The 23,124-nt window shown below is 40.4% G+C and overlaps 1 protein-coding gene across 1 annotated transcript in view; it reads right to left on the reverse strand.

Moving 5' to 3' along the window:
- Positions 1–23,124, reverse strand: part of SGK3 (serum/glucocorticoid regulated kinase family member 3) — a 176,455-nt gene that overhangs the window by 50,404 nt on the left and 102,927 nt on the right. Inside the window, exons 2-4 of the mRNA XM_017509154.2 lie at positions 14,544–14,760; positions 11,483–11,566; positions 5,248–5,320 (exon numbers count right to left, since the gene is read on the reverse strand). Of these exons, the coding sequence (XP_017364643.1) occupies positions 5,248–5,320; positions 11,483–11,566; positions 14,544–14,639 (253 nt within the window). The 5' untranslated portion in view covers positions 14,640–14,760. The remainder of the gene's footprint in view (positions 1–5,247; positions 5,321–11,482; positions 11,567–14,543; positions 14,761–23,124) is intronic.

Genomic DNA, 23,124 nt, shown 5'->3' on the forward strand with positions numbered 1-23,124 from the left:
TTTTGGTGTGGGGAAATAAATCAGTGTGTATCTCTAAATGGTAATATCTTAAAAAATGGTAAAGCCATGAAATCACTATCTCATAATGTCTATAAATTCTTTTATTTCCCTCCAATCAACAGGTAGAACTTAATTCTACTCCTATGTTGAATGGGGGTTGGACTTAATGACTACCTTCTAATGAGCAGAATATGGTGGATGTGATGGCATGTGACTTCCAAGACTAAGTGGTAGAAGGCAACGAGGCTTCCTCCTTGCTAGCTCTCTTGGATCACTTGTTCTGGGGAAGCCAGCTGCCATGTTGTAAGAACACTCAAAGTTCTTTAAGAAGAGGCCCACTCACAAGGAACTGAGGCTTTATACCAAAATCCACAAGAGTGAGCCATCTTAGAAGTGGATCTTTCTGTCCCAGTAAAGTCTTTCACTGATGATCTTTGAAGTTGTACAAGGATTTTCCAGTTCTATTATTCTGGGATTCTTCTATTTATGAATTGTGATTCCTCTATGAATTATTTTCCAACATTATCTCTTTGGTACAAAGAAATTACATTTCATACAACAAAGGCAAGATAAACCCTTGATTCTTTCATTTATTGACTTGGGGAATAAATCTACTCTAGTAACCTCTACAGCATTTCATGAGGTTTCCCCCACCACCAAAGAGTCAAAGTAAATTGAAAAGTGTTTATAATCGATGCGCTGTAACCTGCTGTTACTTTCTCCATGCTCTGTCTAATCTTTGCTCAATGAAAGCCCCAACAACTGGGCTTTTGTTGTGTTTTGTGTTCTTTTGGTAAAACTGCAGTCATCCTAAATAGCTTCCTTGCTTTCAGGCAAGCTGTCCTGAGATTATTTTGCACATTTCCTGCCCCAGATCTGGGATCACCACTTCTCCATGGAACTCTGGTTCCTTTGAGAGAAAAATGATATTTAGAGATTGCAATCTAAATGTTAGGGGTGTTGGTTACTACTTGTTATCGCTTTTAGGTATTTCCAGAAGAGAATGCTAGAAAATATTTGTACAGAGGTTAAAAAAAAAAATAATAGGCCAGGTGCTGTGGCTCACGCCTGTAATCCCAGCACTTTGGGAGGCCAAGGCAGGTGGATCACCTGAGGTCGGGAGTTCGAGACCAGCCTGGCAAACATGGTGAAATCCCTTCTCTACTATAAATACAAAAATTAGCCCGGTATGATGGCACATGTCTGTAATTCCAGCTACTCAGGAGGCTGAGGGAGGAGAATCACTTGAACCCAGAAGGCAGAGGTTGCAGTGAGCCGGAATTGCGCCATTGCACTCTAGACTTGGCAACAAAAGCAAAACTCCATCTCAAAAAAATAAATAAATAAGTTATGATTTCATATTATATTTCCAAATTAAGTCAAAAATTAGAGTATTTTTACTTGAAATCTTTGATTTTATATGTACCACTTTCCTCTCCTGCTTAAAATCTTGGTTCCCATGATAGTAACGTAATTATAGAATAACAACTCCATATAACTAACAATAACATTATGGAATGCAGTGTAAAATTTGTCCATGGGTTTTTGTTTTCATCCTTAGCAATATATCCCATGAAGAAAATCCCATGTTTTAAAGTTAAATTAAGTTAGGTTTTTTCCTTCGGTTTATTTTCAGTTGTTAGAGGCTGCTTTGTTATTGTATTTTTACTTTTGTTTTTAAAGTATTTAAAAATGTGTGCATGGTTCCAAAGTCAAAGACATAAACAAAATTTATTCAAGGTCATCTAACTTCCACCCCTTTTGTCTTTCCTGATCTCTCTCTCATCCTTAAGTCACTAGTTTTATTAGTTTTTTATTTAACTTCCATTATTTCCTTTTGAATCCCCATATCTTTTTCCACACAAAAATACACACCATACAAACTCATTTGCTACACCGTGATTTTTTTTTCCATTTAATGGCATATTCTGGAGATCACACCACAACAAAATACATGAAGAGCTTTTTTGTTCCTTTTTACAGGTACATTATATCTAGCTCCATTGGAAAAATATTTCCATTGTTTCCAGATTTTCTATTAAAAATTTGTCACACTACACAGTGCTGTGTGTAAATTATGTCACATGCAGTTTATTTTGGGGACAGATTCCTAGAAATGTGATTTCTTGGCCAAAGTGGAAAATGCATTCACAGTTTTCCTAAATATTACCAAATTCCCCTCAACACGGATTGTACCACTTTTTATTCTATTAGAAAAATATGGGAATGCCTGTATCACCAAAGTGTAACCAAATGAGCATCTTATCCATCTGTTTTTCTGAATTTGACTTAAATTTGATTTTCCCAATGCAGGACTTTCCAAGATCTCTGTGACATACCATCCTTTTCATTGTCGCCAAGTCATATATAATATACGCAGGACAAAGAATTCTTCAAAAAAATCAGTTTTTAGTGTCAATTAATTCACAAAAACAAAGTACCAAAGAGCATTCAGCCTGGTATCTTGCCTTTAACAACAAAGCAGCAATGTTGCCAGTCTTACTTCTCTGCCTTCTTCCCTTGATGAAATGATTGTTTTAAGGATTCAATTAAGGGATCTACAGAACTTCAACTCAAGTTCAAGTCTCATATTATCTATCACTAGTAGTTTGATTCTTAATATTTTTCTGCCATTTCTAATTAGTTAATTCTCTCAGTCACCCAGGCCTGACCCTCCAATTATCTCTCATTCTCTTCTCTATATGTCCTGTTACCCAAGCAAACATCAAGATGTATTCCAGATTTTTCATTAAAGGAGTTCTTGTACGTTGCTCTTTTTTTTTTTTTTCCCCAAGACAGAGTTTTGTTCTTGTTGCCCAGGCTGGAACACAATGGCGCAATCTCGGCTCACTGCAACCTTCGCCTCCCAGTTTCAAGCGATTCTCCTGCCTCAGCCTCCTGAGTAGCTGGGATTACAAGTATGCACCACCACACCCAGCTAATTTTATATTTTTAGTAGAGATGGGATTTCTCCATGTTGGTTAGGCTGGTCTGAAACTCCTGACCTCAGGTGATCCGCCCGCCTCGGCCTCCCAAAGTGCTGGGATTACAGGTATGGGCCACCACGCCCCACTTTTTTTTTTTTTTTTTTTTCTGGTGCCCAGGCTGGAGTGCAGTAGTGCAATCTTGGCTTACTGCAACCTCCACCTCCTGGTTCAAGTGATCCTCCTGCCCCAGCCTCCCGAGTAGCTGGGACTACAGGTGCACACCACCATGCCCAGCTAATTTTTCTATTTTTAGTAGAGATGGGGTTTCGCCATTTTGGCCAGGCTGGTCTCAAACTTCTGGCTTCAAGTGATCTGCCCACCTCGGCCTCCCAAAGTGATGGGATTACAGGCATAGCCACCATATCTGGCCTTCATAAGATTTAAACTGGGAAAAAAGTGTTCTGCTGCTGAAAACAAAGCAAGAGTATAAAAGCCACAGAATATAATCTAGCTTTGTTGTGCCAACTCAGTTTTCTATTGCTTCTCTTTAGTAATAGGTTCACATATTTAGTAATACTTTAAAATCTACTATTTGTCTAGTAGTTTTAAAGTATTACTTTAAAACCAGTATACTGCCACTATAAACCAATAAAAAAAGAAGTAAGTCCCCACCTTCAGAAAATCTACAGCCTACTATAAGACAGATTAGCAATTACAATGAAATGTGCTATATACTCCCAAGAGAAAAAAAGATCTGTATATAACCACGGAAATCAGAACATTCTTCAATCCTGAGGTTCATAAAGTGTAAAGAATAGGCTGGGTGTGGTGGCTCACGCCTGTAATCCAAGCAGTTTGGAGCCAAGGCGGGCAGATCACCAGAGGTCGGGAGTTCAAGACCAGCCTGACCAACATGGTGAAACCCCATCTTTATTATTAAAAAAAAAAAAAAAAAAGTGTAAATAATAGCAAGCCTCCAGTTGAGAGGGCTATAGGCAAAGCAGCCTCTGGGGAAAAAAATGTTTTAATTAAAGCAAGAATGTGGAAGAAATACGAAAAAAGATGCAGGATAAAGAGCAGTCTGCTAATGGTGGGCAAGATTCCACAGGACACAGTAACATGGTCTGGGAGGGAAATGAACGGTATAAGGTTAGGATGCAGAGAGAAAGCACAGTCAAGATAAGGGACCTTAGAGCTTTCATCATGAGTAGTGACCAAGAACAAAGACATGTAAGGTATTATCAATTTAACCAGTTACAAGGTTACAAGCAAATTAGTTGGGGAAGGAGGGTAATCTATTCGGGATTCATCTGTGGCAGATATAGCTGACTCTTCTGATAGAATTCCTGGTGGATAAGAAGACTTCTGTTTCCCTATAAGTAGCCATCTGTGACCTGGATTAATCTCTTGGGTTCTAGGGAAAAACTCCATGCTTGCAGCTTCAGTCATATAGGCACTAGAAACTGAGACCCTATGTGTCAATAGTGTCAATAGGCTCCCAAAGGGTGAGCAATAGGATATCTTTTTGGTATCCCATTCAGAGTCCTGCAAGTTGCTATGTACACAGTATACATTTAATGTTTCTGAATATAAAAGTGAATATTCTTCATGACGCTGATTTAAAGTCAGAGAAGTTTCCCAAATTAACCTGAAGGATCAATTTAAAAAAATTTTTAATAGCATCTCACTCTGTCACCCAGTCTGGAGTGCAGTGGCATGATAACAGCTCACTGCAACCTTGAACTACTGACCTCAAGCAATCCTTGTGCATCAACCTCCTGAGTAGCTGGGACTATAGGTGCATGCCACCATATCCAGCTAATTTTTAATTTTTTTGTAGAGATGAGGTCTTGTTATGTTGCCCAGGCTGGTCTCAAAGCTCCTGGCCTCAAGTGATCCTTCTGCCTCAGCCTCCAAAAGTGTTTCAATTATAGGTGAGAGCCACTGCGACCAGCCCAGGACAAATAAATTTATCTGAAATCAGACTACTTGACTTTAAATTCCAAATCTGCCCTTTACTATCTGTATATGATCCTGAGCAAATTAATGAACCTGACTGTGCCTTAGTTTCCTTATCTGTAAAATAGTGGTAACAATAATCATACCCATCTCACAAAGTTGCAAGGATCGAACGAATTTAAGCACATGAAGTACTCATAACAACGCCTAGTAGACAGTAATCACCTTCCTGAGGCATTATTTTCATAGAGCATGAGATCTTTTAAAGTCCTGCACTGCTATACAGTACAATGAATACATTAATTTACTTCTTCAAACTTCAATGATCACTTCATAGCTGGCCTATGAAGTTGTTGCTTACCTGGATCAAAATTATCACCAAATATTCTCTTGGCAGGAATCTTCAGGGCCATAGCAGGAAACTGTTTTTTTAACTAAAATTTTTAAAAATAACATTACATGAACTAATTTTATAAGTCTTCTAGTTATGCATGCATCAAAACCAAATACAATCTAATTTTAAAGAAAATCCATTATAAGACAAACTTTTGAATATATGATCATCCAAAGTACAATATAAATTATACCAATAAAATGCCACAAACTAATTATCTTTTTTTGTCCCAATACAATACCTAGTATCTGTGTGACCCGACCTAGGCTAAACTACTTAACATCTGTTTCTCATTTTCCTGCCTGTAAAATGAGGACAATTTTAACAATTACCTTACAGATTTGCTGTGAGGTTTTTTTTTTTTTTGAGAGTCTCACTCTATAGCCCAGGCTGGAGTGCAGCAGCGTGATCTCATCTCACTGCAACCTCTGCCTCCCGGGTCCTGGGTCCCGGTTCAAGCAATTCTCCTGCCTCAGCCTCTGGAGTAGTTGGGATTACAGGCATGCGCCACCATGCCCAGCTAATTTTTGTACTTTTAGTAGAGACAGAGTTTCACCATGTTGGCCAGGCTGGTCTTGAACTCCTGACCTCGTGATCCACCCACTACAACCTCCCAAAGTGCTGGGATTACAGGCATGAGCCACCGTGCCTGGCCTTGCTGTGAGTTTTAAAGGAGATCATGTAAAGTTAGTCCTTAGGCTAGAACCTGGTGTTACAGTTCAAATACATATTATCCATTTATTATCTTAGGAGAAGATATGTTCCTGGTGTTTTCTCTACATGAATAGGTTGACAATAGATTTCTAAGAAAGCAGATGAATTTTGCTTTCAATACCCTCTTTCTGCTCTAACCTTCCCCTTATTAATATTCTAATAAGTGAGACCTCGTCTCTACAAAAGTAAAATAAAATAAAATAAAAATAGCAAGGCATGGTGGCATATGCCTATTGTCCCAGCTACTCCTAAGGCTGAGATGGGAGGATTGCTTGAGCCTGGAAGCCTGAGGCTGCAGTGAGCCATGATTATGCCACTGCACTCCAGCCTAGGCAACAGAGTGAGACCGTGTCTGAAAAAAAAAAAAAAGTATTCTGATACATTTGTTCATCAGATATGCTTGTCTTCAGAGAAGGAAAATGTGACCCTGAAGAAATTAAATTTGGGGCAGTCAAGTCATAAAAATGGGTTATACTTTCATTGTAAGTTTGATGTCAAACACACACACACACACACACACACACACACACACACACAAAACTGTATCTCAGTTGGGCATGGTGGCTCACTGAGGCCTGTAATCCCAGCACTTTGGGAGGCTGAGGTGGGAGGTCTGCTTGAGCTCAGGAGTTCCAGACCAGCCTGGGCAGCATAGCAAGAACCTGTCTCTACCAAAAATATACATATATATATCAGCTGAGTGTAGTCCAGCTATACAATTTGCAGGAGGCTGAGGTGGGAGGATTGCTTGAGCCAGGGAGGTCCAGTGCACCGTGATCATGCCACTGAAATACAGCCTGGGTGACAGAGCAACAACCTGTCTGACCAAAAACAAACAAACAAACAAACAAACAAACAAACACCCAAAAACTATACATCTAACTACCAACTAACAGGAAATACAAAGAACAGAGGAATGTACTAATCACTTTACGGCATGGGGCATACTGCCAGTAAAATGGAGGCTGAAAGATATGTAAACAAATGACCCTGTTTTTCACACACACACACACACACACACACACACACACACACACAAATACGTAAAGGAAACAAGAGAGGCAGGCAAACGGGCAACCTAGTGATTAAATGACACTTAACAGACTTATCAACCAGTCATATAAACCCTAACTGGATATCTGACATTATGGTATTACTCTTATTTTTAGATGTGGTAATGGTATTGTATATATGTTTTATTTTTAAGAATCTTTATCTTTTAGAGATGCATACTAAAATATTTATAGGTGAAAATATATGATGCCTGAAATTTGTGTCAAAATTATGGTGGGCTGGCTAGGGATAGAGATGAACCAGGAACAGCCATGTATCAGTAATTATTGAAGCTGGATGGTATCAGAATATTACTTTCTGAACTGGTGCTAGTATGTCTACTTCTGTATGTGTTTGACTCCTTTTCCCTTTTCCTTTCCCCCTTCCCCTTCCCTCCCCTCTTCCTTTCCTTTATTCTTCCTTTCCCTCTCTTCCTTCCCCACTCTCTCTTTCTCTCTTTTCTTTTCCCCCTTAAGATAATGTCTTGCTCTATCACCCAGGCTAGAATGCCGCACTGACCTCCTGGACTCAAGTGATCCTCCCCTCAGCCTGAGTAGCTGGGACCACAGGCACATGCCACCACACCTAGCAAGTTGTTTTATTTTTTGTAGAGACAGTCTCATTATGTTGCCCAGGCTGGTCTTGAACTCCTGAGCTCAAGCAATCCTCCTGCCTGAGCCTTGCAAAGTGCTAGGATTATAGCTGTGAGCCACTGCACCTCACCTGTGTTTGATAATTTCTATAATAAAAAGTTTAAAATATAAACTACAGTCATAAAGAACACATTGAAATTGAGAATTAAAATGCCTACAGTTTTCTTTTATTCTAAAAGGAGTACAGGAAAATAATGTATGGTTTTGAACTTAGGGAAATCCAGGCCAGGTTTATCCTGATTTCTATAGTTTCAAAGAATTCAACGATAACTGTTTTCCTATTTTTTTCTTTGCCGCTCACCACAGGAGGCAGAATTAGAAGGAGTTATATAAAAAGAGAGAGACATAGAAAGTGATGAAATAAGAACAACGAAAAATGGGGATAAATGATAAAAACTGAACTACATGTTAAGGAAATTCTTCTGCAAAAAGTTGAAAGATGGGATGTTTCACGGAAGAGAGAATGCAAGTGATCATGGATGGAGGTACACCAAACAAGCTTTCCTATTTTATTTTTATGCTTACAGATACTCAAATATTAACACTCATTTTAATTAATCACCAGCTATTTAAATCATGAAAACATCATGAAGACAAACTATTGGTGTGGATCTCCACAATGCTGAGTTTTTCGGTGACATTTTCTATACCCTTTCCTCTTATGAAGAGTTTCACAAAACACATCATGTTTAGAAGGTAAATCTAGCCTATGAAATATTTTAAGCAAAAGACAGAAAGAAGCCTCAAATGTGTGTGTGTGTGTGTGTGTGTGTGTGTGTGTGTGTGTGACAGAGAGAGAGGGAGAGAAGGAGAGAGGGGGAGAGGGGGAGAGGGAGAGAGGGGGAGAGACGGAGAGGGAGAAGGAGAAGGAGAGACAGAGAGAGACAGACTACAGTCATGTTATTTTTACCCAAGCTTAACCCAGGCATCTTGATGGGTACAGTTGTATTTACACACTCCTCAAAGATGTGCTGAACATGTAATAATGGGTATTCAAGAGTTCCAAAGAGAGTTAACACTTCAGTTCTCACTCAGCCTCCAATAAAAGCCATTTTTTAAAAATCACTAAAAACTTATGGAAGTTATTCCCATGTACTCTTATTGGCTATTGTTTCAAGAGTGTAACTTTAATTACAGAAAAAAAAAACCTATCTCAATATCCTTTGATGAAGCAAATATCTAAAACTATACAGGTTGAGTATCACAAATCTGAAAATCTGAAATCTGAAAGGCTCCAAAACCAGTAACTTTTTGAGTGCTCAAAGGAAATGCTCACTGGAGCATTTCAGATTTCAGATTTTCAGATTTGGGATGCTTAAGTGATAAGTATAACTCAAATATTCCAAAATTAAAAAAAAAAAAAGAAATCCAAATCACTTCTGGTTCCAAGTATTTCAGATAAGGGATACTCAATGTGTATTAAGTGCAGTTGTATATGCATTAAAGAAAAGTTAAACAACAGAAGAAAACAGTAAAATGTTAACAGCTATTTCTGAGTAGCAACGTTACAGATGTTTTGTTCTTGTTTTTGTTTTGAGAGTGTCTCAAGAGTGCAGTGGCATGGTCATGGCACATTGCAGCCTCAACTGCCCAGGCTCAAGTGATCCTCCTACCACAGCCTCCAAAGTAGCCAGGACTATAGGCATGTACCACTATACCCAGCTAATTTTTTATTGTGACTTTTTTGTAGAGATGGAGTCTCGCTATTAATTTTACATAGGAAAAAATATTTTTAAATTGCAATATTATCTTTAGAAGTCCAACTTCAAGTAGCAAGTGATTTGAATATCAGGAACAAATATATACATAGTGAAATGCTGAATAAAGATGAATCAGGAGTCTAATTTTCACAACTTAACAAAACACAGGAAGTTGTACAGCTAGACATTGTTTGATTAATTCTGACCCATTTAGGAAGTAATTTGTCTCTTAATTGATATATGTATAACTTTCTGCATATTCAAAAAAATCTTACAAATGATAACCCATAAGCATATATATATTTACTCCTATGTTTAAAATCAAGAGACAGGGTTAAGAAATGAAAATAATTACTTTCACAAATATATAACAGAGTTTTTTCCAGAGGATGCCTAGTAATCTATCATTCATTAAACAATGACACTGAGTCAGGCATGGTGGCTCACACCTGTAATCCCAGCACTTTGGGAGGCTGAGGTGGGCTGATCACGAGCTCAGGAGCTCGAGACCAGCCTGGCCAATATGGTGAAACCCCATCTCTACTAAAAATATAAAAATTAGCAGGGCATGGTGGAGTGCACCTGTAGTCCCAGCTACTTGGGAGATTGAGGCAAAAGAATCACTTGAACCCAGGAGATGGAGGTTGCAATGAGCTGAGATTGCACCACTGCACTCCAGCCTAGGCAACAGAGCAAGACTCCATCTCAAAAAAAAAAAAAAAAAAAAGACACTGGGAGATTCCTATTTATTATTGCATGAGAGCAGAGGAATTTCAATTTGGGATTTGAGGGCAACGACAGTGGCTCATGCCTATAATCTCAGCACATTAGGAGGCTGAGGTGGGCAGATCACATGAGGCCAGGAGTTTGAGACCAGTCTGGCCAATCTGGCGAAACCCTGATACTACAAAAATACTAGCCAGACATTGGTGACTCATGCCTATAATCCCAGCTACTTGGGAGGCTGAGGCAGGAGAATTGCTTAAACCTGGGAGGCAGAAGTTACAGTGAGCCAAGATCATGCCACCGCACTCCAACCTAGGTGACAGAGTGAGACCCTGTCTCAAAAAAAAAAAAAAAATTGGGGATTTCAGGCACAACTGCTTTTGTTCCAAACTGAAGCAAAGCTTTAAATCCAGGACTGTCTTAATGACCTGGAGTTCCATAACAGCTATTTATAATTCAAGAAACATGCTTTGGCTTCTATGTATGATCTTCAAGACAATGCTATCCACAAACACTGCTACCTGTGGAGGATATGGACTAATGTATGACAGCGACTGTGGTGGTAGTCTTGTTGCCTACTTTTATCTTTTTAGATGGGGTCTTAGTGTGTTGTCCAGACTACAGTGCAACGGTGCGATCATTGCTCACTGCACCCTCTGAACTTCTGGGCTCAAGTGTTCCTTCCGCCTCAGCCTCCCACAGTGCTGGAATTACAGACATGAACCATCGTGCCTGGCTTCTTGCTGCCTACTTAGAAAGTTGTACTGCAAACACTAAATTATGAATACTATTTAATATCTGAGTTATGAAAATATAAAAACAGGTTTTAGTAATCTAAACAGCTAATGGTCTGTTAGATCTCACCACGCAGGTAACAGTCAGAACTTCTGAAATTCAACACTCATTCCAGTTGTGTTGGCTACTAAAAATCTGGAACCTAAGACTTATCTCTAAGATAAAATGGAAACTATGGAAGGGAGATAGGCTCATGATAGACTTTCAAACATAAAGCTTACAGTTGGGCAATTAAACCAGAAATACCATGACGATTAACAATTATCAGGGAATTAAGTAGAAAGACCTGATTTCTAATTTTCTATGACATTAAAAGGTATTTTATCTAGTTGTCATATTTTCAATGGTTTATTTGGAATTGTTCAGCAGTCCTCTCTCCACCCTTTCTTTGTAAGCCTTCCAAAGTTAGGGTGTTTTTGAAGAATCTCTTACCCTCCTTGTCTGCTTGTCTGACATATTGATATATGAGTATCAAATTAATCATTCAAATATATTTCTTTTATTTTGGGATTTTCCTCGGGTGCTTTCTTTTTATTAGAAATCTTGTAGACTATTACTTACAGTGTTGTAAAGTTTATCAAACTCTGCATATCTCCTGAAGACAAACCATTCACTCCTTCCCACTGAAACTAGAACTTTATAAACCTGTGGAAATAAAAATATAACATAATGTAACAAAATTTAATTGCAAAAAAATCCATTAGCTACTTAAATACATGAAACCTGTTTTCATTTTCTCTTTTTTTTTTTTAGACAGAGTCTGGCTCTTTTGCCAAGGATGGTGTTTTCATATTCTGAAACTGATATTAACATCAACATTTTTATATGATTCTCCAAGATATATAAACATACCAATTAAAGCACTTACTGAATCTTGTCAAATGGTATTCTTGGCTGGGCTCAGTGGCTCATTCCTGTAATCCCAGCACTTTGGGAGGCTGAGGCAGGAGTAGTATCACTTGAGCCCAGGAGACCAGCCTACACAACACAGCAAGAACTTGTCTCTATTAAATTTAAATTTAAAAATAGTATTGATAACATAGGTACCTAGGCTGAACAGAGCGTCTGTGCTGGGTGGGATAGGGTCTATGTGCACTGAGAGAACCAAGTTTCTTGAGGATTGAGGACTGCACTATAGTGACCAGCAAATAACAGATGAACAATTCAATACTTATTTGAATTCCTACTATCTTTGTTTTAGGGTTCTGGTGAAACAACAGTGAAGGAAGTTCTTGCTTCAAAGGACCTTGCATTCTACTCAAAGAAGGCACATACAAACACACACAAAATGTGGCAGGAGGGAAAGCAGGACAGAGAGTGAGATGGGTAGGGTGGGATGTGAAGGTGCTATTTTTTACAGGATGGTCAGAAAATACCTCTCTAATAAGGCAATTATTTGAGAATCTGAAGGAAGTAAATGAATAAGGTGATTTAGATTGGGCCTTTGAGAACTCAGTGCACAGTGTAGGAACAGCTGGGTAACAGAAATGCTACAGGTCTCCTCGACCATCCCACAGAAGACATGGAAATACCTCTAGCCTGAAAAATCAACAGACACATGAGATAATCTGCCACTGACATTTGCTGTGTGTGAACTTCCATCAAATTTGGTAGGAGGCATCCCTCAAGGAAAGAATGGTCCAATGACAAAAATAAAAAGAGGAAAGGGAGGAAGAAAAGCTTTCACACACTCCACCATTTTATTCAAGGTATAACAACCTTTGTTTACCTTCAATATGATTGCTAAAAATTTGCTTATGCAAATGTGCAACAAATGCCTACTGTTTAAGATAAACCTGCAACGTAGAGGCTGCAAAGGGATAAGGGGCCAGACACACATTGCAATTTCTCTGCTCTGGGATGTGGTACAGAGAAATTGGCAGGTGTGTCTGTTAAGGAAGAGAGGACAGAGGGGCTACTTCCCCGCTGCTTGTCTGGGACCTTGAGAAAAAACCATCATTTTCCTATACCCAGCCCCACCTACTTAAGAAGGCAGAGAGAAGTAGTCAAAGGATTTAGTTTAACTCCTCAGCTTTCCTTAACTGCCCTGTGACAGGGACTCTGAGTTGAAAGTCACCTTTCATGAGACTCAACTGGCAGTGACCAGGTGACCCCCTTTTTAGAGGCTAGGGTGGGCCACTGAGCCAGGAGCAGGTGAAAGACATGTCAGAGCCTTTGAGTCAGTGGTGAGTTGCCACAAAACCCTGGCCAAGCCAACAAAGAGATCACAAGTTAGTTCATAAACTGCAGGTGCCAGCAATGGATACCAGCAAAATGCCCAAGTTATCAAGTGAGTCATAGCTGGCTATTTGCCAGACCAGCCACTTTACGGCTCAAATGGCAAAGACTTAGAGGGATAGCAAGAACTCAAGAGCCTTCACCAGGCTACCATGAGGTCATTTATTAACTCAAAAATACTGTGGGCCTGGTGCAGTGGCTCACGCCTGTAATCCCAGCACCCTGGGAGGCTGAGGTGAATAGATCACGAGGTCAGAAGTTTGAGACCATCCTGGCCAACATGGTAAAACCCCACCTCTACTAAAAATACAAAAATTATCTAGGCATGGTGGTGTGCACCCTGTAGTCCCAGCTATTCAGGAGGCTGACGCAGGAGAATCGCTTGACCCCGGGAGGTGGAGGTTGCAGTGAGCCAAGATTGCACCACAGTACTCTAGCCTGGGTGACAAAGCAAGACCCCATCTCAAAAAAAAAAAAAAAAAATTACTGTGAAAGGGGACACCTCTCCTCCCATAAACCATGACGCCAATCTGAGGAGGATGTGTGTTCATGTCAGAGAGAAATTAGAAGTAAGAAAGGCTAAGCATTTTATCCTGAGACCTGGTTAAATTATTAGATTAGACTACGCATTAAACAGAATTGGGCTAAATGAATTTCTTCATATTATTCAGTAGGTGAGAAGCATAGGGAGTTACAAGGAAGAGCAGATCAGTAATACACACGATAAATGGCTTTTTTCAGGGGGAGGAAGCCAGGAGACCTCTGTATATACTAATAGGACTACTGGAACGAAATACAATATTGTATGTTTCATCACACTATTAAGAAAAGTGACTACTCTCCAATAATAGAAACTGATATACAGATTGAGCAAATATTCATTGTGCTTACTCTTTCTAAAACCCTATAGTAGATACTACAGTGAGAAAAGATAAAATTAGACATGGTTTAGTCTTTAAGGTGAAAAAAAATAAAATACTGAATTAAATATTTTTAAACTGAGAGATGTATAAACATTTCAGGGCAGCAGTTCTTAATATGGAATCGATGACTTCACCAGTCCATTAACCCCTGACGGTGCATGCAAAACTATAAGTGTGCGCACAGATCCAGGTGTATGCACATGCACATTTTCTGTTAAGAAGATTATTTAGATAGTTTCATACAATTCTCCAAGAGGATAAGTAAAGAGACACTAAAAAAGGAAAATTTATTCCATTACGGTAGCCATGAAAACTTTGTGAAGAACAGATCATGTGAAATAAGTAAAATCTAGATATGTGGAGGTGGGGAAAGGGGTGTTCTAGGTTGAAGAAGAAAAGCAGAAATGGAAATATTCTCTATATTCAATTTTTTCCCCACATGCTTTATGTTACATACTTACAGTAAACCTCTTCTTTTTCTCTCTGTGTTCATCAGAGCTGGGAATGCTTACACTTGGGCAGCTTTCCTTGTAGTCCATGGTATGATATCTTTGCATTTAATGCCTCAAAAGCACACCAAAAAATGCGTCCGAAGAAACAGTCAGCAGAGGACAACCCCAATTAGCTAATCCAAAATATAAAACCTCTTGAAGTAATGTTCAAATTCCATCATGCAACCTTAACCAACAGGAAAAAAAAAGTGATTAGCAAAACAATTTTAAAATACTATGTCATTTCTTAAGCATGGGACTAATTTTATGTTTATTCTGAAACGAATTTACTTTTGCTCATCAGTCTCAGCCCAGATTAGAGTTTTAGTTTGTTATGCTCCTATTACAAGCCACAAGTATCTGCAGTCCATCTACCTTCCTTACTATTAGAAAATTCCGGGAACTTATACACCTCAGTTCATATAGACTAAGGGTTAACTCTCACCTAGAAAAGATCTAGATGGAGGTAATCAAAGCGTGGTTTTCAGACCTCTTGCATTAGGATGAACCCATCAAGTGTGCCGGACAATTCAGATTATAATCCTGTATAGTACATAACTATTTACTCATTTTACAAATGAGGCAACTAAAACACAGAGAGGTAAAATAATTTGTACATCTAGGATTTGAACCCAGGCCATCTGACTCCAGATTTCCAACTCTTAACCACTGTACTATGCTGCATTATAACTGTGGATGATTCTTTTGTACTAAACCTCTGGTCAGAGGCATTAGAGTAGATCTTTATACAGAATAAATGCAGTATATTAATATAATCCCACTCATGAACAGAGGGCTAAAATGTCACCTTTGCTACAGAGAGCATCCCATACTCTGACACCAAATAATACCTTTCTTTTAGAGACAGGGTGTTGCTATGTTGCCCAGGCTGGAGTGCAGTGGCTATTCACAAGTGTAATCATGGTACACTACAGCCTCAAACTCCTAAGCTCGAGTTATCTTCCTGCTTGAGCCTCCCAAGTAGCTGTGACTATAGGCACAGACCATCATGCCTGGCTCAAACAATACTTTTTTTTTTTTTTTTTAAGAGATGGAGTCTCACTGTTGCCCAGGCTAGTATTGAACTCCTGGGCTCAAGCATTCCTTCCACCTTCATCTCCCAAAGTGCTAGGATTACAGGCATTAGCCACCGTGCTGAGACTATATAATACTTTTTAAAGTGTCAGTTTGCTAGGATAATTTTCCTGGGTGGTTAGTTTTAGGGAGTCACTGTAACAGATCTGAATATTATAAATAAATAATGTTCAGGTAATGATTTAAAATATATATCAGTAGGTATTGAATATTCAGGTATAATGAGTTTTAACTGATTATAAGAATGCTTCCTTTAAGCTTTAAGATGATTCAAAGCTTCCCTTGTTGGATTTGCTGCTGGAAATGCAGTCAGGAAAATTTCTATGCAGCTGAATTAGTTGCTAGAATATACAGACACGTAACTGGTCCCTCCTCAACAAAGAGTACAGCATCTGTCTGTAAATTACAGCATTCTAAAGCCCCATAATAGCAGCTGCTTTATCCCAGTAATACCAGGGCAGCACCTGACCAGAACTTGGCCCGCCTGTCAGAGTAATCTACTGCATAAGCACAAGAGCAGGTAGAACCCATTGCACTTCTAAGGCGACTGGCCCTGTCCTGCAAGCTCAGAAGCCACATTAGCCCATGCTTCTCCTCCTGCAGCAGAGACACTGAGAGGGTGAAGGTTATGAGCTATACTTTCCACATCTCTCCCTTGAGAATGTGGGGCTCAGGGTGGCAGGTCCTCCTGGCATTTATCTGTTTGTATCTTGCTGTGCTATAGCCCACAGAAGCAGAATTCCTCAGGTCCTCCTTTTGGAAGGGACAGTAAGATATCACATTAAGTGACATCGGAATAAAAGAGAAGGAAAGAGATGGTAGGCAGGACAACTTGTTTCCTCTAAGGTACCCAGGGGACATCTAAGAACAGGTACAGGTGGTAGTTAAGCCACTCAAGAAGCACACTCGAACCTGAGCCAAAGGTTCTAGTTTGGCAACTTACTAGACAGTCTCCAGCTGCCCTTCCAGACCCAAATGCCATTCCTTCTCCACCCAGCCACAAGTCCAGAAGTTTGACCTGTATGGACTGCACACTAAAGCAGTACACCTTGCTTTTGCCCTCTGGCTGGGTTCAGCCATGAGAGTCTCTGGCAAATCAGAGGGTAAGAGGAGCAAGATGCTAAGTTATTTGTTCCCTCAGTCCCTTTCTGACATCAGTGGTTTATCTACCCAAGCCCATAGTTCCTAGCAGGCAGCCCCTCTTCCACAGCTACATTTGAACGGCCTGGGAATAATAACAGCTTTCTGACTTTGCTAGTAAAGAGATGCTTCACCATGCCTTGCTGGTTCTTGTAATCCTGCCCACAACATCTTAGTTAACAGTCCCTTTGTTAAACTCCCTTCAACTACTTTTGAGTGTGCCATGTGACTGATCCAATTAACCGGTACCAAGAATGAGCCCAAGAAACATAGCCTCAAAAATGGAATGTGTATTTGACAAGTGTCCTGACAACCTTCCTGTGGAGGGAGGGGATTGTACACAGTGATGTCATGATCACTCAAACTACCACCTGTGCATGGTGTCACAGGATGGAGTGCAGGTGGAGAGTGCTCAAAGTCCAAGTGGCTGATGAAAACACTGACTTCAGAGACTGCAATGTGGGCTGGGGCTGCTTCTGGCTGTCCCTGAGAATGTGCATAAAGCAAATGACAAAGTCAAAGCTGTGAATTCCCAAAGAGATGTGTAGAAAATCCATGGCTGTTTTATTCAAGTCCTTCATCTCTTACAGTTGCTGAGCTGAGAAGACTAAGGATAAAGCCCAGGGTTTGATGGCTAGGGTTGCAGAGCCAATTCAATATATAACCCCGCAAAGTCTCACGTGTTAACATACAGCACTGGCTGGAAAGGAGAATGACTTGAATCATAGACACAGGGATTTGGGTAGGCATAGATGAGGCTAAGAATGCTGAACCCCAAATTCAGCTGAAGTTCCTTGCTGAAAACAGCTGCCTATACCTCTCAGAGGAGACCCTGCATCCCAATACCTCCCCTTCAAAAAAACTCTTTCAAGTTTTATTTGAACTTGATGATGCTAATTGTCTTCCCTATCTACTCCTACCATCTTTCATTGTCTCATAACCCAAAGGAGCCCAGAAAGAAGTTCCAAGTCTACTCTGGGAGAAGACTGCCTTTATACCAAAATATTTTAGGATCTCAACAATTTACTTACCAGTGGGAGTGTGAAGAGCACATATAGGAATATATTCAAAGGATCTTAGATCAAGGGGGACTAAACATAAGATTATTGTGACCTCTTTTTTTTTTTTGAGATGGGGGTCTCACTCTGCCACCTAAGCTGGAGTGCAGTGGTGCAATCTGGGCTCACTGCAACCTCTCTACCTCCGGGGTTCAAGCAATCCTTTCACCTCAGCCTCCCAAGTAGGTGGGACCACAGGCATGCACCATCATACCTGGCTAATTTTTGTATTTTTGGCAGAGATGGGGTTTCTACCATGTTGGCCAGGGTGGTCTAGAACTCCTGAGTTCAAGCAAAGTGCCCACCTCGACCTCCCAAAGTGCTGGGATTGTAGGCATAAGCCACTATGCCCAGTCTATTGCGACCCTTCAAACGGCCAAAGGCATATACTGTGGATCTTTCCCCAGGCCTTTCCTGAAAGGGGCCTGCAGCAATTCCCCAGGATGACTGTCTACTACAGAAAGGGAAACATACAATCTTCCCAAGGGTTACTGGATACTAGCTCTGAAATAACACTAATCTCCTAGAGACCCAAAACATGGTTTACAAGTCAGAGTGGGACTTTCAGGGGTAAAGTTAAAGAATAAGTCTGAATCACAGTGGGTCCAATGGGACCATAGGCCAATCCTGTGCTTATTTCCCTAGTAATAGAATTGTAGTGGCAATAGATATACTTAGTAACTGGCCAAATTCCCATATTGGTTCCCTGTCCCATGTCATTAAAGCTCTAATGGGAGAAAAGGCCATGAAGAAGCCTCTGGAACTGACTCCCCTTTTCCTACTAAGAAAGTAACCAAAAGCTATACCACATCCATGGAAGAAGCTCAGAAATCAGTACCACTAGCAAAAACTTAAAGGATGAAGGGGTGTTGAATCTTCTTATATCCCCATTTAACTTGCCCATTTACCTAGGTCAAAGCTGGAAAGAACTTGGAACACGACAATAGATTACTATAAATTTAATCAGATGGTGATATCAATTACAAATGAGCTTGTAAATTTGGTATTGTTTTGCTAAAGAAAATTAGCATAACCCCGGACACCTGGTATGACTACTAAACTGGTAAATGCTTTCTTTTCTATCATCGTCTATAAGGACAATGAGATGCAAATTGCATGAAGTAGCAGAAAGAGAGTATACTTTCACTGTCTCACCTGAGGGCTATGTCTGCATGGCCATAATATAGTCTGGAGAGTCCTTGATCACCCTGACAGCCCACAGATCACCACATTGGTCCATCACATGGATAGCATTATCTTAACTGGACCTGGTGAGCCAGAACTAGCAAGCACCCTGGACACTTGTGTAAGACATGGACCCACATCCCAAGCCAGAGAATGTGAGAAAAAACTCATGAAAGTTCAGGGATTCATCATATTGATGGCTTCTAGGATTCCCCTGGTCTGAGCCAGGATATCCCATCTCAGGTGAGAGAAATTACTGCACCTTGCACCACTTCCACTGAGAAAGAGGTGAAACAATGAGTTTCAAAACTTGGATATGCTGTTCTGACCCATTTACTGGGTAACCTATGAGGCTGACAGTTTTTACTAAAGCCCATTCCAAGAGAAGGTTCTAGAGCAATGAAAGCTGCCCTAACCTTTGAGCCTATGCCTCAGCTCACCCAGTAGTACTGGAAATGACATGGCAAACAGGAATGGGTTAAGGACCCTTTCTCTGATAAGCAGCAAGAAAAGAGTAACAGTTTCAGACCCCTTAGGATTTGCCAGCAACCACTGTCTGTGGTTTATGGTTTGTTACTAGGCCCAGGAAAAGATTAGATGCCCACCTATGGAAAACCAAGAGACAGTATAAAAAGAACAGCCCATTGTGAACAGAGTATTATCTGGTTCACTAAATCATAAAATCAGACATGTACAGCAATAATCCACTTGGTATAGTAAAAGCAAGAGTGGGATTAAGCAGGTCTGGATAGCACAAGTAAACTGCAGGGATCAGCAGCCCAGACTCCCCTACTACTTGTTCCTCCTTCCTTGTAAGTTTTCCAGACCCACACTTAAGGCGTCATGGGGAGGATCCTAAAGCCAGTTAGCAGGACAGGAAAAAGGCATGCTTGTTTATGAATGGACATGCACAGTGTGCTGGCACAGGCCAGAAGTGAGAAAAGGCAGCCCCACTCAGGGATGGGCTGAAAGAGAGTGGTGAAGGGAAATCTTCCCAGTGGGCAGAACTCTGAGCAGTACACGTGGTGGTTTACCTGTAAGAGGTGCCAAAGGGACATATCTATGATGACTCTTGGGCAATGGCTAACAGACAGCCTGCAGTCAGTGACGTGGAAAGAACAAGACTGGAAAATTGTATTTTTTTAAAGGGAAGTGTGCAGAAGTATGTATATGAACCTTTCACTACAGCACAGAATGTGAGCATATTTGTGTCTCACATAAAGGCCCATTACAGAGGCCGGGTGTAGTGGCTCTCGCCTGCAATCCCAGCACTTTGGGAGGCTGAGGCGGGCGGATTACCTGAGGTTGGGAGTTCAAGACCGGCCTGAAGAACATGGAGAAACCTCATCTGTACTAAAAATACAAAATTAGCTAGGTGTGGTGGTGCATGCCTGTAATCCCAGCTACTCAGGAGGCTGAGCCAGGAGAATCACTTGAACCCGGGAGGAAGAGGTTGCAGTAAGCTGAGATTGCACCATTGCACTTCAGCCTGGGCAACAAGAATGAAACACCATCTCAAAAAAAAAAAAAAAAAAAGCCCACCACAGACAGGCTCTTAATAATCATGTGGTCAAGATGAGTTGTCTTATGGATGTCAGTCAGCCTCTTTCCCAATCGTCCCATTGCTTGCTCAATGGACCCATGAAAAAGTGACCAAAGCAGTAGGGATGGAGGCTGCATAAGGGCTCAACAATATGGCCTTCCCCTCACCATGACTGATTTAGCTACTGCCAATGCTGACTGCCTGACCCCAACAGAAAAGACCAACACTAAGGTCCACTATGCCACCATCCCACAGGGTGATCAGACAGCCCCTTAGGGAAGGATCTGTCTTCACAGAAGCAAGACTGACTTCATATGGTTGCTTTAAGGATTTGAGATAGAATAAAAGACCTAGCACTGTAAAAGTAACCAATAAATCAGATCTAAAGTATTACAATTTGTTTTGAATTCATTTTTATTCCTTCATTCAATGAATGAACACATATTGAGTGCTCATCATGCATTAGGCAATAAAAAGACAAAGAGAAAATCCTACTCTCACAGAACTTACCTAACAGGGAAGACTGACAAGCAAAATAAAAATGTGTTAAATATGATGTTATGTGTATGCATGATATACTGAGAGGGTATAAAGAAGGAACACAGCCACAGACTGTACTGTTATGTTGAGCTTAGCTAAAAATACAGTCAGGCAGGTAGGGAAGCAGACGTTTGAAAGAGATTCCACCCATTTGCCTCAATTGTATCTGGAAAGAGAAGGCAATATTATATGTTGGGAATAAAGATGTTGCTCTGAAAAACAAACAAACAAACAAACAAAAAACATAAAGAGGTTAAATCACTTGCCCAAGTTAATATATAACTAATAGGCAACAGAGCTAGAATTCAAATCCAAATTTGTCCACCTCCAAAATCTATATGTGCATGTTTGCTACACCATGCTGACTCTCCTTAAGTAAGATTTTCCTTTCCTTCAAGCTAAATTGAACTGGCAACCTAATAATACTTACTGCTTAGTGACTAGGCTTATCAGAAACCAGACTGTGCTTTACATGTGTGAATCTGGTTGCTCCTCACAACAGCCCTACCTAGAAGAAACTGAGGAGAAACTGAAGCATGAAAGGATGAAGGACCCTGCCCGAGATGGCAGAGGCAAGATTTAAACCCAGGTGTTCTGACTTCAGGGCTCCTACCCATTATACCACCCTGCCTCCACAACAGGTACATACATGCTTTACAGAGTCCTCTGGGACCAATAATGAAAATTCATAAACTCATTTTTAGTGGTTAAAAGTGAAATTATGAAAAAGCAACCCTGCTATTACTATAAATGTAGTGCATATTTATTCTATAAAACTGAAACAGTTAAAATTCTGCAAAATCATCCTCTGGCCAGGCAGCTAAATAAAACAGAGTAAGAAGGGGACTGACATAAAAACCCACAACTAAGAATAGAACAAAAAGCTGTATCATTCATGTGGGATTAAAACTGGGACTTTTTAGGAGATTCATATATATGCAGGGCTTTTCAAAAGAGGAACCGGAAAAGGATCTGCCTTCACTCTTCTGGAGAGTTAGAAGATAATTTTGTAGTCTGGTGCTCAGGGGCAGCTGGCTCGCCAGGGGTAGCTGGCTCGCCAGGGGTAGGTAAAAGCTCTTCCAAAGAAGCTTAAGTTTGTTAGAATGGAAGAACTAAACTTACTGTTCAAGTCATGAATCAACTCAGACAAGTCCAATAAGACAGAAAGAAATGGGTCAGATGACAGCAAAACTTTCTGAGGCTAGCCATATCTTAGGAGGGATGATGAGTCTGCAAGGGTAATACAATAGCTAGTAAACATTATACAACAGTTCTTATCTGGGGCCAATTTTGCCAGAGGATATTTGGCAATGTCCGGAGACATTTTTGTGGCGGGGCCAGTGAGTGGCTGTCAGAGATGATGTTAAGCATCTACAATGCACAGGACTGCCCTACAACAAAAAATGATTTGACCCAAAACATCAATAGGACTGAAGGTTGAGAAATAAGTATTTACTGAGTACTAATACCAGCGCTGTTTTAAGTGCTTATATCTAACACATCAGTGAGTCCTCATAGCATCCTCTGAGGTAAATGTCATTATCCTTATTTTATAGATGAAGAAGAAACCTAGGCTACAAAGAGTGCTTCCACTCGGTCACACGGCTGTGGGTGAAAGCACTCTCATGTGAGCCCAGCTCATACCCTAGCACTCAACTTCTTATGCTGTTATATGCATTCTTTTCTAAATCGTCTTTGGAGATGCAGAGTTGAAGAGAAGAGAGCACCAGGAACTCACCAGGCAACTGTGTTACAGAAAGAAAGGCATGCACAGGAAAAGCAAATTTCAGATTCTGCCACCAGGAGGGGTCAAAGTCTGGACAGCACTTTTGTCAGGAGCCTGGCTTCCCTTTCTTGAAACATCACATGTAAACATATACCGGAGAGCTTGGTACGGGGCAGGCTCTGAGTGTTGGCCCCATCACAAGGACAACCAAGGGCTAATTATGAAATTAGGAGGACACAAGAAAAGACGCTATCAAGGATACAG

The sequence above is a fragment of the Cebus imitator genome, unplaced genomic scaffold (genome assembly GCF_001604975.1).
Source record: "Cebus imitator isolate Cc_AM_T3 unplaced genomic scaffold, Cebus_imitator-1.0 Scaffold407, whole genome shotgun sequence".
Lineage (NCBI taxonomy): Eukaryota > Metazoa > Chordata > Mammalia > Primates > Cebidae > Cebus > Cebus imitator.